This window comes from Alexandromys fortis, unplaced genomic scaffold, assembly GCF_014885135.2.
Source record: "Alexandromys fortis isolate MF-2015 unplaced genomic scaffold, M_Fortis_MF-2015_v1.1 scaffold_33, whole genome shotgun sequence".
NCBI classification, from domain to species: Eukaryota; Metazoa; Chordata; class Mammalia; order Rodentia; family Cricetidae; genus Alexandromys; species Alexandromys fortis.
Window position 1 is genome coordinate 11,611,758 of NW_026067917.1, and position 15,343 is coordinate 11,627,100.

The following is a 15,343-nucleotide window of genomic DNA, read 5'->3' on the forward strand; positions in this document are numbered from 1 at the left end:
TCTTTTGTTTTTTTTTTTTTTTTTTTTTTTTTTTACCCAGACTGTCCTGGAACTCACAGCAGCCCTCTTACCTCAGCCTCACGAAAGTTACATTTAGAAGCAAAAGCCATGACACCTAGGTTAACACATTTTCTCAATTGTCTCACTTGGAAGAATAAATGATGTCAAAGGTGTGAATACCTAAAGTTACTTTGTTTTAGTTACACGTATGTAACAATCTTATCTCCCACCTCTTCAAACACGTCTTTGCTATTGATTACGATTCAACGTGGGTCCTCACATATATTTATGAATTCCTTTATAAACATCCTCTCCTGTCTTCCACCAGTTTCTCTGTTCCCTACGTCTCCAGTTCTGTGAGTTTTCCCAATATCCTATGCTTCTTGGGGTCCTCAGCACAGTGACATGCCAGTGTATTCATCCCACTGGAGAGCAAGTCATTGTCCCACAAGCTTGCTTGTTCAGTGGTGGCTTATTTCTACGTTCGCAGATACATGCTCTTCTTTCCAAACCCTCATGTCCGCTGCTATGGGCATAATCTGGAGAGCTGTCCATTGCAAATCAAAGACTACCTTCCCCCTTGCAACTTCTTCCCTATTTTCCAGGTATCTAGAAAATGATTACCTGGCACAGTCCTTCCTCAACCAGCTCACATATTCCTCTTACCTACCAAAGCAATATATATTTTCAAGTGCTTCTGAAAGCAGTTTCTATTCAGGAGGAATTTGGCTATATCCACAAAGGTGCAGTATAAACAACATATCCGTGTACATCATATGCCCATGTATGTCTCAGAGAAAGAAAGTATCCTGAACTCTAAATGGGGTACTACATGATTGCAATTCTAGCTGTTGGGTGGGAGACAAAAAAATAAAATACAAGAACAGAGAGTTAAAAGGCAGCTGGTGTGGTATAGCATTTAAAAGAAATCATCTTTTTAGAAGTTGCATAGCCTTCCGCTTTGTTGAAATTAAGGCTCTCTGATGTTGTCCTTTCTTCTCCTCTGCAGGTGACAATATGTGCCGCATAAACAATGGAGGCTGCGGGACCCTCTGCCTGGCCATCCCAGCAGGCCGCGTGTGTGCTTGTGCTGATAATCAGCTTTTGGATGAAAATGGTACAACCTGCACATGTAAGCTCCTTTTTCTCTGACACTCATTGTACATATGGCTTTTTGTGACGCTCAGAACTATCTAACATCAAAAGAACTGAAATCACAACTGGAAAGTCAGATCTGTATAAAGGCTTAGGTTAATCTTAGACTGTATTAGCTGACTCAATTTCTAGCATGCATGGAATAATGACAATGGCAATGTGATGCATAGCATTCGGCACTACTGTACAGGCCAGTAGACAATTTCCATAAGTCTGTGCCTTTGGAGCAAATCCTTCATGTCATGCTAAGCTCCGTAGTCAGCAGCTGCAGATGGCAACACATTGTTGGTGCACAGGTTAGTACTGAAATGATTTTTAAATGATTTGGCCACTCAGATATCTGTATTTGGAGGTGAAGAACAACGAATAATGCCGAAAAGAGGCTTCTACGTGGTCAATTAACTGAATTGATTGGTTTGTAGTAAAGATACCTTTATTAGGTTTGTCATATCCTTCAATATACTGACCTTATTATCCCAGAGTGAATCTTGAAGGTTTTTTTTTTAATACCTCAAATTGTATCCCCTAAACACAGTAACAGCAACAATAATATGCTTGTATTGAGAGCTAAATAAAAATTTCTGGAAGGATTTAAATTTCAAATTGTGGCTCACGGCTCTCCCGAGAAAGGAATACAATAGGATTTATGTATGTATTTATTTTTGTATGTATGTATGCATGTGCAAATATGTGCAGAAAGAAGACAGTACTATAATAAGGAGTTGACTGATACACACAGAGATTGAGAAGGCTGAGTATCCATAGTCTGCAAACTGAAAATCAAGGGTAGGTGAAGTGTTTATCCAATGAGCCTGCAGATCTGAGTCTCGGGAGTTGATGTTTCATTTCAGATTGATGAGGGAGGGACTCTGAGCATCCAAAAGTCAGAGCTAAGAGCATTTCATTTTGAAGCTAAATTTTCACTACACTGTACTTCGATTTTTCAGTCTTGGATCACACTTCAGTATGTATTACTTCAGGTTTATTTTTGTTTAACATGAACATAAGCGTCTTATCACTTAATTAAATACTCACTGTGAAAATGATTCTTAAGAGCTGAATTTCAAGTAATCTCATGTTTGATAACTGGAGGCATTTATGATATATTGTTATGGATAGTTGTGACATTTTTATTGTTTTCAATTTCTTCTTTACCTTCACATATGGTCTACCTTCAGTTTTTGTTACATCTTGAGGCATTTGGAATAAAATACCAGTCGTAAAATGAGAAATTCAAGTCAGTATATTGAATGCCAACATTTTAAATTCCAGTTATTTGGAATGAGAACTTGCAGCTCTGTAACTTTGGAGCATGTTCCTGGAACTAGCTCTTGCACACCAGGCTAGCCTTGAAATCACAGAGATCTGGCTGCCTCTGCCTCCTGAGTGCTAGGATTAAAGGTGTGAGCCACCACCTACTGGTCAGCTTCTTTTAATTATTATCTTTATCATTCTCATATTATGCCTATATATCACAATGTAGTATTTCTAACCAATAACATTATTTAGCATCAGGAAATTATTTACAAAAATTGGAGGGGACACAACTGAGTAGCAAAGTGGTAACCAATATGAGAAGTTTTTGGCTTGACTCCTAGCATTGCAAAATATACTTCCCCTGTATACGTAGATAGTTAGTATATTATAGTTAGTATAGTAGATAGTTAGTATAAGTTAATTTAAATGTTCTATAATATAATAGACCTAAAGCGGAGTTCTGCTGGTTGTGTTTCTTAGTCTTCAAGACTTTAATAGTCCATTATTTATTAATAATTACTAATACTGGGATATATATTAAACCAACATCTTCCAAGAGAAAGTATAGAGATGAATAATTATGTTCACTCTACATTTTCTACATATGCATTCTATATAAAATTTATTACCAATGTCCTACAAATGTTTCAACTTTGATTTGTTTTTTTAAGATAGGGTTTCTCTGTGTGGCTATGGCTGTCTTGGACCTTGCTCTGTACACCAGGCTGGCTTTAAATCCATAGAGACCCACCTGCCTCTGTCTCTGCCTCCTTGAGAGCTGGGATTAAAGGTGTGTACCACCACTGCCCATCATACCTTTGTCTTTTTATGGGAGAAGCAATTCCTCAGTATATTAACTCTTGACTTAGCAAAATTTCCCTTCAAAAATCTTGACTTCACGAAATACTGTTCAGTTCTATCTAAAATTACACATGCATCCCTTTCAAGGCTTCATGAAAGATAAGAGCCAAGAGTTAATATACTAATTAATTGTCTCTACCATAAAAAGACAAAGGTATATCCTGGTGATGGTGGTGTACACCTTTATTCCCAGAACTCAGAAGGCAGAGGAAGGTGGATCTCTAGGAGATCGAGGCCAGCCTGGTCTACAGAGTGAGGTCTAAGACAGCCATAGCTACACAGAAAAACCCTGTCTTGAAAAAAAAAATGTTTTGTAAAGATTAATTAAATTTTTCTATTAAATTTCTGTATTTATGCTGGACCATATTAATAATTCAGAGATTTTAAACAGATAGAATATAGCACACACACCTTTTATAATGCCACCAGGTATATATACTTTTCCCTATAATCCATCAATAGACTTTCTCTAGGATGGGAAGTAGCACTGAATAGACCTGTGTTTTGTTTGCTAGCTAAAGATTTGAGAGTCCACGTTCTTACCAAACGATGGATAGACTTTCTCAGTTTCTAGTTAAATCTTTGTAGATGTATTTTCAGAATTTGACTTCTTTATATCAAAAACAATGAAAGTTCTCTTAGGGTAATCTCTACAGGACAATCAGAAGCCTACAATCCCAGAGATACTGGTAATCTTGCGAGTCCTTAGGAAATCATGAAGAGGTGTACTTATCACCTGTTATCAGATACTAACAACAAAATGGCACTTAAAATCGACACTTTCTAATGAGTTCCTAAATTTGCATTAGGGGAATCATGATTATATGAGTAATTTACTTTCTTAATAGATTTCATGTTTTCTTCATTCCTGTGTTCTATTTAGATCCTATGGATAACTTTTGAGTTATGTGTATATTAGTATGAATAGGGAAAAGATTGACAAATTAAAATATACCATTATTGTAGTCTATAGTAAAATATGAAATGATAGAGAGAAGATAAATATAAGTTCCTATGGGAAATGAGATGAGCAAAAAGAAAGCATGATATAGGGTAAGGGAAAGACACGCTAAGAACTACCTATGAACATAAGAATCAAATCCTTGACAGGATCTTCACTTTTACTTTAGTCAATTATACCAATAATATAAATTGCTTAAAGTACATTCTCAGCGCTCACAGAAAATACAGTGGAAAATTCTCTTCCAGGCCTATTACCATTGGAGTAAGGCTATGCACAAGAAGCACATGTACTTATAATCTCTTGTATCAGGTATCCATGAAACAAACCAAGACCTGTTTCCTATATCACCCAGTAAATGACAAATGTCCCTTTTATTCAGCCTACAAACATGTCAGTTTATCTTTATTTACTTGCATACTTTCCTAGATGCTCTACTTTATAGTTATATGTTGCACACTTAATCACTTGCCCTTTTCATTTATAACACCAAGAGGAACTGTATTTAAACATAATAGTAAGCTAACAAAGGGGCATTTTGTTGGGTGATATGCTGTATTAGAAATTTTGTGCCACTTTCTGTCAAATTGTAAGTAGTTCTGAATATTACTTATTTCTACAATAGTGGCTGGAAGCTTGTCTTGGCTGTGACTCTAGATTTTGATCCAACACTATGACTTATGTGGTTTTCTCTTGCCACAACTGCCAAATCCACCAATCACAGAGCATGTGCAGTAGATTCTTGAAGTTAGAGATACAACTATCTTAAAAGGAGCTACAACTGAGCACATACTCCAGCAGTACTTAGAATTTTCCAGATTTCAAGTCTAACTATGAGAATCAAGGCAGTAGGAAGATATCTGTGTTTATTTCTAATACCCCCCAAATATTGTTGCCTAGCTCGGTAAAAACAAAAGTTTATTTTGACTTGTAAGGGAAATAAATTTTACACAGTGTTGATTTCAAACCTGTTGCTAGAATAACTATTTTCAGGTATTGCCAGTTCAATGATCATGTGATCATACACTGGCTAATTAGAAGATTTTGAGAGTGTTGGTCTCTTTCTAGTATCTGTAATTCATAGAAAAGGTAACATAAAGCAATGAAGGGAAAAAAGAGGGTTTAGCTTTTTTTTCCCCAATGAAAATGTCAAGTCAGAAATTATATCCTTATTTCAGAATTATTTGTTGCACTTGCCAGTTAGTCTTTACAGATACCACTTGAAAACAGCCTGTGTTTCTTTATAGTACAGCACAGTAACTCATTTTTTAAGAGAATACATGTGTCTTTGTGTATATTGTTTCAATTTTTACTTATCTAATAATATAAATTAGCAGGAATCATTATATAATCCTACTTATTAGTAATGATAATTCTTAAATTATCATTCCCAAATCATAGATATTAGGACTAATAATTGAATGATTATTCCTAAATAATACTTATTAGGAATACAAATTGGTAGTAAAGCATATGTTACTCAGAAAGTACTGATAAAGATGCTACATGACATCACGGCTCTTAGAGACTGCAGTGCAAAATAGAAACCAGCATCATTCCATTAACCAGTCCTTGGTGCTGATTCCCTTCAGCTTCTGTTAGTCCAGGTTAGCTTACAGATGTGATGGGTCAACTGAATTGAATTAAGTAAGCAATCAGAGCCTGACCAAAAAAAAAAAAAAAAAAAAAAGGCAGTAGATATTGTAACCAATGCAGCACGGCCATGCCGGTTCAATCGTTCTCATTGAATTAACACCAAATGGATGAAAAGCAGCTGAGAGAGACTAAATCCAGGGATATTTTTTCTTTAATGAACTTGCAAATTAAAACAGTGGCAGACAAAAAGCCTGCTCCCCAAAGAAAACATTGGCATGTTAAACAATTAGAAATGAATTCTGATGCTGTGTTTGGAAGAAGGGAAGAAATCCTCATCCTTTATTCTTGGGACGCTTGTCCATCATGGTCAAATCCTCTTAGGAGTAGAATTGATGTCTGCTGTAGCATAACAAATTGGAACATGCTACTTGCTACACAGAAAAAATCTAATTGGCCAGTTATGGGGCGCGTCTATATTTCTCATGACAATTATAAAGAGAAGCATGAAATATAATGTTGAAAATTAGATTATAAATGCTTCCCTAAAACAAATTATGCTCTACCTTGACAAGTTTTATTGTATAAGCCACCCAGAGTGTTTTAGTTGTAATAAAGAAGAGAATTCTATAACTGTTTCACAGGTGCTTGAAAGAAAAAGCCTCAGAAGAAGAACTTAGAGTTCACAAAATAACAGTAACATAGAGGCAGGCAATGAACCATCATGTGTCCATAATCCTCTGTGATCCCCGCCACCTTTTGGAATACCAGATCTATCCGTGGTGACAAATAGTGCTCCTCTGTAGGGAGCCATTTATCTGTTCCGCCCTGACAAGCCTCATGCCCCAGGATATATGCAATCAAATGTGTAGTAAAAAGTTTTAAGGCAATAAAAAAGTTTAGAAGTCCCATTCAAATGATTATTTATTTCCTCCTGTGCATATATCCTCACAGAAGGTCATATAGCACTTAGACTGTCTGCTCAGGAGACCCTTCTATCTAATAAAAGCTCATCCATCCATCTATGATCTAAAAAAAAAAGCATGGCTAAATTTTCCACCCTCTCCTCTCATGTAACTGTGTGGTAGGACAACACCTGGTTAGCTACAGCTTCATGTTTTCCTTTGGTTCACACCCCTGGCGGCAGAATGTGTGGTACAATTTTTTCTTAAGCTGATATCACAATATGGAATGAAAGTTGGAGAAAGTTCAGCAATACTGTGCTTGCTCTTTTTCCAGAGGTTTGTTACTGCTTGCAACTTTAACTCTAGGGTATTTGACACCTTTTTCTGGACTCTGTGGCCTGTGCTGATCTCTCTCTCTCTCTCCCTCCCCCCCCCTCTCTCTCACACACACACACACACACTCACACATGCACACATTCACATTAAAATAAATTAAAAACATATGGAAAGCTAAATTAAGATAATATAGTTAGAGAGCTTTTTCCTTTATTCCATGGGGTTCTGGATATTATTTCTGGCAATAGCCCTTCTAGGTTTAAGAAAACAACATCAGATTTAAGAAAACAACACTAGAATGAGTCCTTGATGTTTCTCCATCCTGGGAAGTCAGACACAGGCCTTCTGATATTTTTGTCTCTAACAACAGTTTTCACAAGAAGCGTGAACAGTGACATTTTACACTAGACAAGCCATAATTCATGCTGTGTCATTTCTGAATGTGGTTAAACAAAATGATTATTTACTACTTTGTCAGTTTCTTACTGTTCAGGCCATGTTGTCCCAGTGGCAGAATTATACGTTTTGTGTATGGTTTCAAATTCATGGTTTCAAGCATAGCTCTGCAGGAAACTATAGAATTTTAGCACTTGCTAAAGGTTCTGGAAGCAATTCATCGCTGTGCTCAGACAACAAAGTGCTCTCCATATCCGTGTTCAGCTCCGGATCAAAGTGCTATACATGGAGCTTTAAGTAAATGCTCATTGTTCTCTTTTGGTACGCATCGATTTTGTTTGCTGAAATTTGACTACGCCTACGCATGCTCATGAGCAGTAAGAGAATAAACTGCTGATCCAGTTGGAGCTGCCCTTCTGAAGACTTTCTCTAGCTCCCGGAGACAGTCTCTCAGTATAGTGACAGCAATCTCATTAAATTTCAAAAATCAGGCAACAATTTATTTTATGAATTTGCTCTAAGTCCAAGTTCTTTTAAGCATTGTTCTACTGTACGTATGACACTGTCCTTAAATTTATCAATTTTAAGTGGAAATCAGGTATAAAATCTTCCATAGGGATTTTAGTCATCTGGAGAAGGAATGCTAAGTGGGTCTTTTGTATGAGATATTTATTAATCTTTTATGTTATGCTCAATATGCTTGCATTTTCTCAATGCTCTCTCAAAAGTGGCTAGGTCTAGCGGTATTCAACTTGAATACTGTTATAAATGATATTGTCCCCTAGACCCACGTTGTTTCATTAGCAATGTGTGTGCAAGCAGATCTCACACTCTAAACTTCTGTCTTGTCCATGTTATCGCAAGGATCTTTGTTTTCTTGATAATGAGTATTGTTTGTAGAAATGTAACCTGCCTTCTATCAACATGTATGCTGTATAAACATGTCAGTTCACACTGAACATTGTGCTACCTTTGTGGTATTATTGTAGCTCATATATGAAAATTTTAGGTGCTTCATAGAATGGACTAATGAAACAATAGGCAATGGAGACATTGCAAATCAAAGCTCAGTATCTAAGAGGTTAGGCTCATTGTAAAGTTCTTGCTACCAACTGTGAGGAGCAGTGTTCAGAACTCACATAAAAGTCAGACAAGTGTGTGGCCCAGTGTGATCCCAATGCTTAGGAGGCAGAAAGGTGATAGTACTGTACTAACTTGGTATGCCAAAAATAAAATAAAATAAAATAAAAAATTAGAAATTTAATACCTAAAAAATCCCTTTATAGTTATGAAAAAAGTGGTAGAGTATCAGAGATTTCATTTTGGTTACCATATAACATTATTTCCTGGAAGAAATTTCTGGATTCTAATAGATGATACATGTGCCATGCATCAAACACGAAAAGCACAGAAGGTAGCGTAGCCTCCATGTACGTGTTGTTTCTTTCTGACTTCTCGTCAAGTCAACTTAGGGCATGTGTGGGGGAATTCGACTAGAATCTGCAAGGACAGTGATTCCGAGTGCCAAATGATGAGTTCTCGAAAGCCCAGATCCTAAAAGGAGTTGGATGGGAATTCTAACATTTCGCTTTAAGCACACTCCTTATTAGAAATGATTATGACCTAACTTAATTAATGAATACATGCTCTATAGTCAAACTCACAACATTTCTATCTATGCTGCTAAAACATCCTCAGAGAACAAATCCAGAACAAAAGCAAATGTATGATCTACAGAGACACCATTGAGAAGGAGCCCAGGGCATAGAAAAAGTACAGAAGAAATTTTAAAAGTCAAAGTTGTGTGTGTGTATGTGTGCGTATAAATAGCACACACATATATGTTATATATATCATTATCAATCTATTTCTTTCTCTATATAGTAATATACATGTATAATATTAGTAATACTTTAAACGACCAGTATCTGATGTAGGAACTATAAAGTAGTAAGATTCTATCAGGTGGTTGATTCATTGTGTTTGTGTTTTTGTTTTTGTTATTTCTTATTTGGATTTCATACCCCATCTGCTAACCTCACACAGTCGCTTACTTTGAAAAGATCTTAGAGAAATGGCATCATAGAAAAATTGCTTCTTTCTTGTTTTGTTACTGAGAAAGATTATGAAATAAACGCTCTTGTCTGTCAATGCACTCACAGTTAGCATATCTGGGAAGGACAGAGCAACACAGGGGTGACTTTTGTTCAAGTTGAATATTCATTCACTGCAGTGATTCTTTTTGGCTGGAAATGAAGTCTGGGCCCATTGTGGCAGAGTTTGTTTCTATTCCGACAGACCTCCAAGGCTTGTGCCTCACTGTGCTACTCTGAAACAGTTTCCTGCAGGCATGGTTCAAAAGTCATGTTCCCCTTTCAATCTTTTGCTGGAAGGGAGAAACAAAGACCAGGGCAGCGCTATGTTCAGGGCTGTGGAAGTCCTTACCTATGTTCTATTGATACCACTCATGAGTGAGGTGTGCAGAAGTTTTTCTTCGGCGGCCTACAGGACTTAGGAGAAATAAAGTTTAAAGCCAATTGAATGGAAATTAAAGATTCTCCCAGCTAGAAGCCAGCTTGAGTTAGTTAAGGCCATTTTCAGTCTTTAATTCAGTGGTTGCCATGGATGCCTTCCTGTTAGGTTTCTATCTACATAAAATAAACAGAATAAGAATGCTTTCAGTTTATGAAAATCACAATGGAAATTCAAACATTCGAAGCCCGGATATATGACACTTCTAGTTAACCCGTTGCAGTTCAGCAAAAGAAGTAGAGCCACCAACCTTGTCTATTTTTGTGTCTTTACTTTAATTAATGCTTAGTTGATTCATTTACATTAAAGTGATTCACTGTAATGACGGTTCCCATAAGACAACTGGATGAACAATGAAGGAGCTACAAACACAACAGAAAGTAAAACTGTGTTGTTTTTTCTTTAGTGATAAGTTGGTTAAAAGAAACCTTTAACATGTTTTAACAGAATAATTAATGTCAGCGGAACTAAATGTTCCATTCCGCAGATGGCCATCCGTACAATACTGTTTATATATTGTATGTAGAGTCATTAAAATTTTATCATTGGAATAGTTTTCCTACTTAAATTACTTTGTGTCATTCTAGTGTAATAATCTTTATATGATGTCAGGAGCATAGCTTTATAAATTTCCTATGGATGTGGTTTACCTTCAGAAGTACTTTTAAAATTATAGATTTCATTTTTATTGTACATACTTAGCGTATGCCACATGCTACTGTGATATACTCAGGAGCTGATTTCTGTTAGCAAACAAATTAACAAAACAATCGTATCTCTTTGTTACCCTTATATGGCTACCTATGGTAAGACCACCTGCAAATGATTTCCAATTCCCCAGCATGAGATAGCACATCATTATAGTCTTAATGCTGTATCTTAGACATGCAGACTAACTCATCTTCCATTTCTTCAATTGTGCTTCTTTGACCCACATTTCCCTCACTCTCTCGCTCCACCAGACCCACACATTGATCTTAGAAACTGTGTTTTTGTGCGCATATGTGCATAATATCTATTATTCACCTTTTAATAAGATTGAAACCTTACCACTTAGATGAATATGGAGCATCCCACGAATGAAGTAAGCCAGAGGAAGAAAGACAAACACTATATAACCCTTTTTCTGTGCTATTCTAAAGCAACTAAACCACCAGCGATTGATAGCTTAATGAAATTATTTAGTACAATTTGTACATCACGTATTTTTTTAATTTTTGATTCTAGTTAATCCTGAAGAAGTAGTGCTTCATGTATGTAAACCTGGAGAATTTCGCTGCAAAAATAAACACTGTATCCAAGCTCGGTGGAAATGTGACGGGGACGATGACTGCCTAGACGGAAGTGATGAGGACTCTGTCACATGCTGTATGTACACCCTGAAATAATCTTAAACTATATTTTCCCGAGTGAGTGGGTGGATTACCAAAAGCAGCCTATAGCATACCTGAAAATACCTTTGATGTAAATTTGATTTAACTTTCTTTCCTGGTGGCCTGTGTCATAAAGTTAAGCTACAGATTACCTCCTTGTATAGATGTCAAGATCTGTTCTCCTCTTCTGTCCCCATCCTTTATTATATCTGTGAGAATGCTGGAAAACCACAGTCTGATGTTGCTCTAAAGGACACATTGGGATCTTGCTTATAAAGACATGGGATGTCAAATTAACTCTCTTTGAGACTGAATTTTGGACACATTCCACTCCATTGACCTTGAAAACAGGGCCTTGAAGGAAATCCAAGGAGATTGGCATGGATTTGGAATGCATTCTTGTAAACAGAATCTGTACTTTCATTTCCCAGCCACCCAGACCCGAATAATCACACAAAATTTCTGTGTGAATTAGGCTTCCATCTTAAATTAACTCAATGCGTACTCCTCTGTAATTCCCAGTAATTTCTCCCTTAAGTAAGTTCACTTTCCCCATTGCTCCAAGAGTAGTTCTTATGGGATCATGTCCTTCTTATTAAAACTGTTGAAGGATTTGTTAGTCAACAGGGCAAGTGCATCAAGTTATAAACTCAAGAATATAACTTGTAGTCCATCATTTATCTACTTACCTTTGTTTTTATGGAGTCAAATTATATGTTGCCCTACAGAGGAAAAAAAAAAGTTTCTTGCTTTCCTTGTCTGTGACACTGACGTGACTGCAGTTTATGAAATTTAATATAGTTTCCCACGGCCTTCTTATGGAATTATTTGTAACCACCAATAAACTGCAGTGCAGCCTTTTAGAGATAAGCATCCAACTTCTGTAAGTCCTATATTACTTTAGCTTTCCATCTATAGTGCCATATGTTTCTTCATCTGATTCACCTAATAAAAGATTAATATCCTCTTTGGGAGATATGGTTGGCTGTAGCATGTCTGAAGGCTCAACTCCAAAAATAGATCTTGGCCCTAGAAGAATGTATAACTGTATAAACCTCTAAGTGTAGAGCAAGCATCTTTAGCTAACTGTTTGAAGAGCATCCTTTTTGAGCATTGCAGTCATACTGAATAACATTTCTTTTCAGTTGTTTTGCGGTCAATAAATCAATACAATCATAACCCAATGTAGAGGATTATTCTAGACATAAATCCCCAAATCTCTTACATAGAATTTCTTTGATCCTTTTGCTGCCTATATTTCAGTAGCTCAGTGCTAACTAGAACAACTGTGGTTGGTTCTGCATTTCCTTTGCTAATGGAAATAGATTAGAGTCTTGAATTCACTGAGTGGATTAGGTGAGACTAAAGCTTTCAATCCTCCTGCTTCTTCCTTGCTAGTCCAGGGTTATAGAATGGAGCACAAAGGTCCTTGAGAAGCTTCACTACAGCGTGCAGTGCGTAATCTTGCTCCTTAAATATGTTGACCTCTGATATGTGTTTGACTTATTTTTTTCATGGACTTCTATACTTGTTAAAGTTCCTAAAACACCTAGAACATTTTGAGCATGCACAAGCACTGAAAATATCTTCACAAATTCATTTAATACCTTATAATAATAAACCTTCACTCTGTCACCTCTTCTAAGGTCCTCCCCATCTCTTTGATCACTCAACTATGTGTGTAGGTTTTCAATTTTTTAAAATAAATTTTACGTTCCTCAAGTGAAAACCTTTCATAAATTATGTCAATCACTCTATCATTATAAATACTTAAAGAACATGTGTTATGTGGGTACATATTATAAGTAAGTCCATTTTATACAAAGCAAAATGAGAAAATGGTAACTTTCTGTTTATAAATAAAACTATTACAGAATATATTTTCATCTTAAAAAATGTACAAATACTGCATTAAATAAAAGAATAAAATAACATTGAAACTGTGAAACAAATATGGAAGATCACATATTAAGAACCCAAAAAATACATTTAGAAGGTTAATATCAATTATGTCCCCACTGTGATTAGATATTGGAGGGTTAAGGCTCAGCTGTGTATCACGTTATTTATTGCAGTTGCTCCTATTTTTAATATTGCTCTTTTTTTAATTCATTCATTTTTGGAAAGAACAGGATGACACCGTGCTATTAAAATTACAAAGAATCTTATTTTTAGTATCAACTTTATACCACAAATAATCCATTTTTATTTCTGTCATTTCTTTTCAAATCCCAAAATAGACTGTCTAAATTAAAACATGCAAGATTATTTAATATTTTAGGTATCTGAGTGAATGTGATATTATATATGTATGTATATATGAAAACAGTATATGAATATGCATGAGTAATTATTTTGAGATATAATTTCCCTGTTTAACATTCAACCTCGAGGTTGATGTCGAATGTATAAGCATTCTGTAGCTGAGTAACAAGTTCTGGTAACCGATGAAGAAGCAAACTAAGGGATGAAGTTGGCTTGAGTAGAAACTGGAGAATGGATTTATTTCCTTTTGTTTCATATTTATTTTATTTATCCCATATATCAAGATTAATTTTGAGCAAAGTCTAATATATCAATGTTTCCTACAATATTTAAGACAACTAATGACAGATTCAGAGGCATTTATTACAGCATATTACAATTACTGAAATTGCTTTGCAACCATAATTGAAATATTCATAACTTGAATTGAACTTTCTTACCTCACTTTCCAGTCAATCATAGCTGTCCCGATGATCAGTTTAAATGCCAGAATAATCGTTGTATCCCCAAGAGATGGCTTTGTGACGGAGCAAATGACTGTGGGAGCAATGAAGATGAGTCCAACCAAACCTGCGCAGGTAAAGGTCCGCATGGATATGTGATAAGTCAGTTTCACATCACTTCTCTAACACACAGGGCAGGTGGATACAGCAGCTGAACTTTGTTGGCATTGACACTCTGATTATTGCCAAAGTCAAGAAATTTAGTGTTGGGTGCCACAAAGGCCAGCTTACAAATGGTGTTTTACTAATCCGTGACCACAATCCTGCTTTCCAAATTAATCTGGCCCTTTATCTCTTCATGCTGGCTGTCCCGCTGATCAGCATCTCCTTCAAGACTTGTCCATGCTACACCTTCCTAGGCTTCAAATCCTTTTCGTTAGCATGCTGTGATCCTGGCCACCTCCCAAGGAGAACTATTTATTTTATCCTGAGAAAATACTTAATTTTTACTTTTTTTCTACTACAGAACACCTTTGTGAATAGTTTTCTGTTCATGGAACATTATTTATAGGAGGCAGATTTTTTTTTCCTGAATGAAGTCCCATTACGACTAAGAATATTTATATTTCCGTATAATCCATGCCTTTGTAATAAATCAATGATTCCCTAGCCGGCCTCTTATTGAATAGAAATATACAGCTGGTGGTACAGCTTGCAAAAGTGTGCCAGAAAGGTCATGATTACTAGGTAAATGTTGAAAAATGACACTGGCTAACAGCAGCCCAGTGCACTGTAAATAATGAAGAAAAGCTAGTGTGTGGTGATACATATTGCTATAATTGGTGAAAACTGATTCTTGAAGGATGCTGAAGTGTTACAGAATACGAGTTACACAACACCTGTTTCTCCTTTAGCCATTATAAACCTTTCTAAATAAATACAAACTATTGTAACAATGTAGGCTCATTGACCTAAAGATTTGTTCCTAACCTTGTTTTTGGCATTGAATTTCTTGTGCAAAGGCTTGTCCCTCTATGCCCTATCTTTTGAGTACATTTTTTGAGCTATATTAAACACTGAATTTGTTACAATTGTAAGAAAAGAAGTTCTTGCTATTCATAAAACAGTAACTATAAAAGCAAAAGGAAACCATCTCCTACCAAGACTTAAGACATCATATGAACAGACTTTTCCAATGGTGAAGCACTTGCTCACCCTCTGTGGATGAGTAATTCTCTTCAGCCTTGATTAAAACCTCTAATTTTT

The 15,343-nt window shown here is 36.0% G+C and overlaps 1 protein-coding gene across 1 annotated transcript in view; it reads left to right on the forward strand.

Moving 5' to 3' along the window:
* Window positions 1-15,343, forward strand: part of Lrp1b (LDL receptor related protein 1B) — a 1,445,827-nt gene that overhangs the window by 741,921 nt on the left and 688,563 nt on the right. Inside the window, 3 exon segments of the mRNA XM_050139953.1 lie at window positions 1,010-1,132; window positions 11,224-11,364; window positions 14,087-14,212. Coding sequence (XP_049995910.1) covers window positions 1,010-1,132; window positions 11,224-11,364; window positions 14,087-14,212 — 390 coding nt within the window.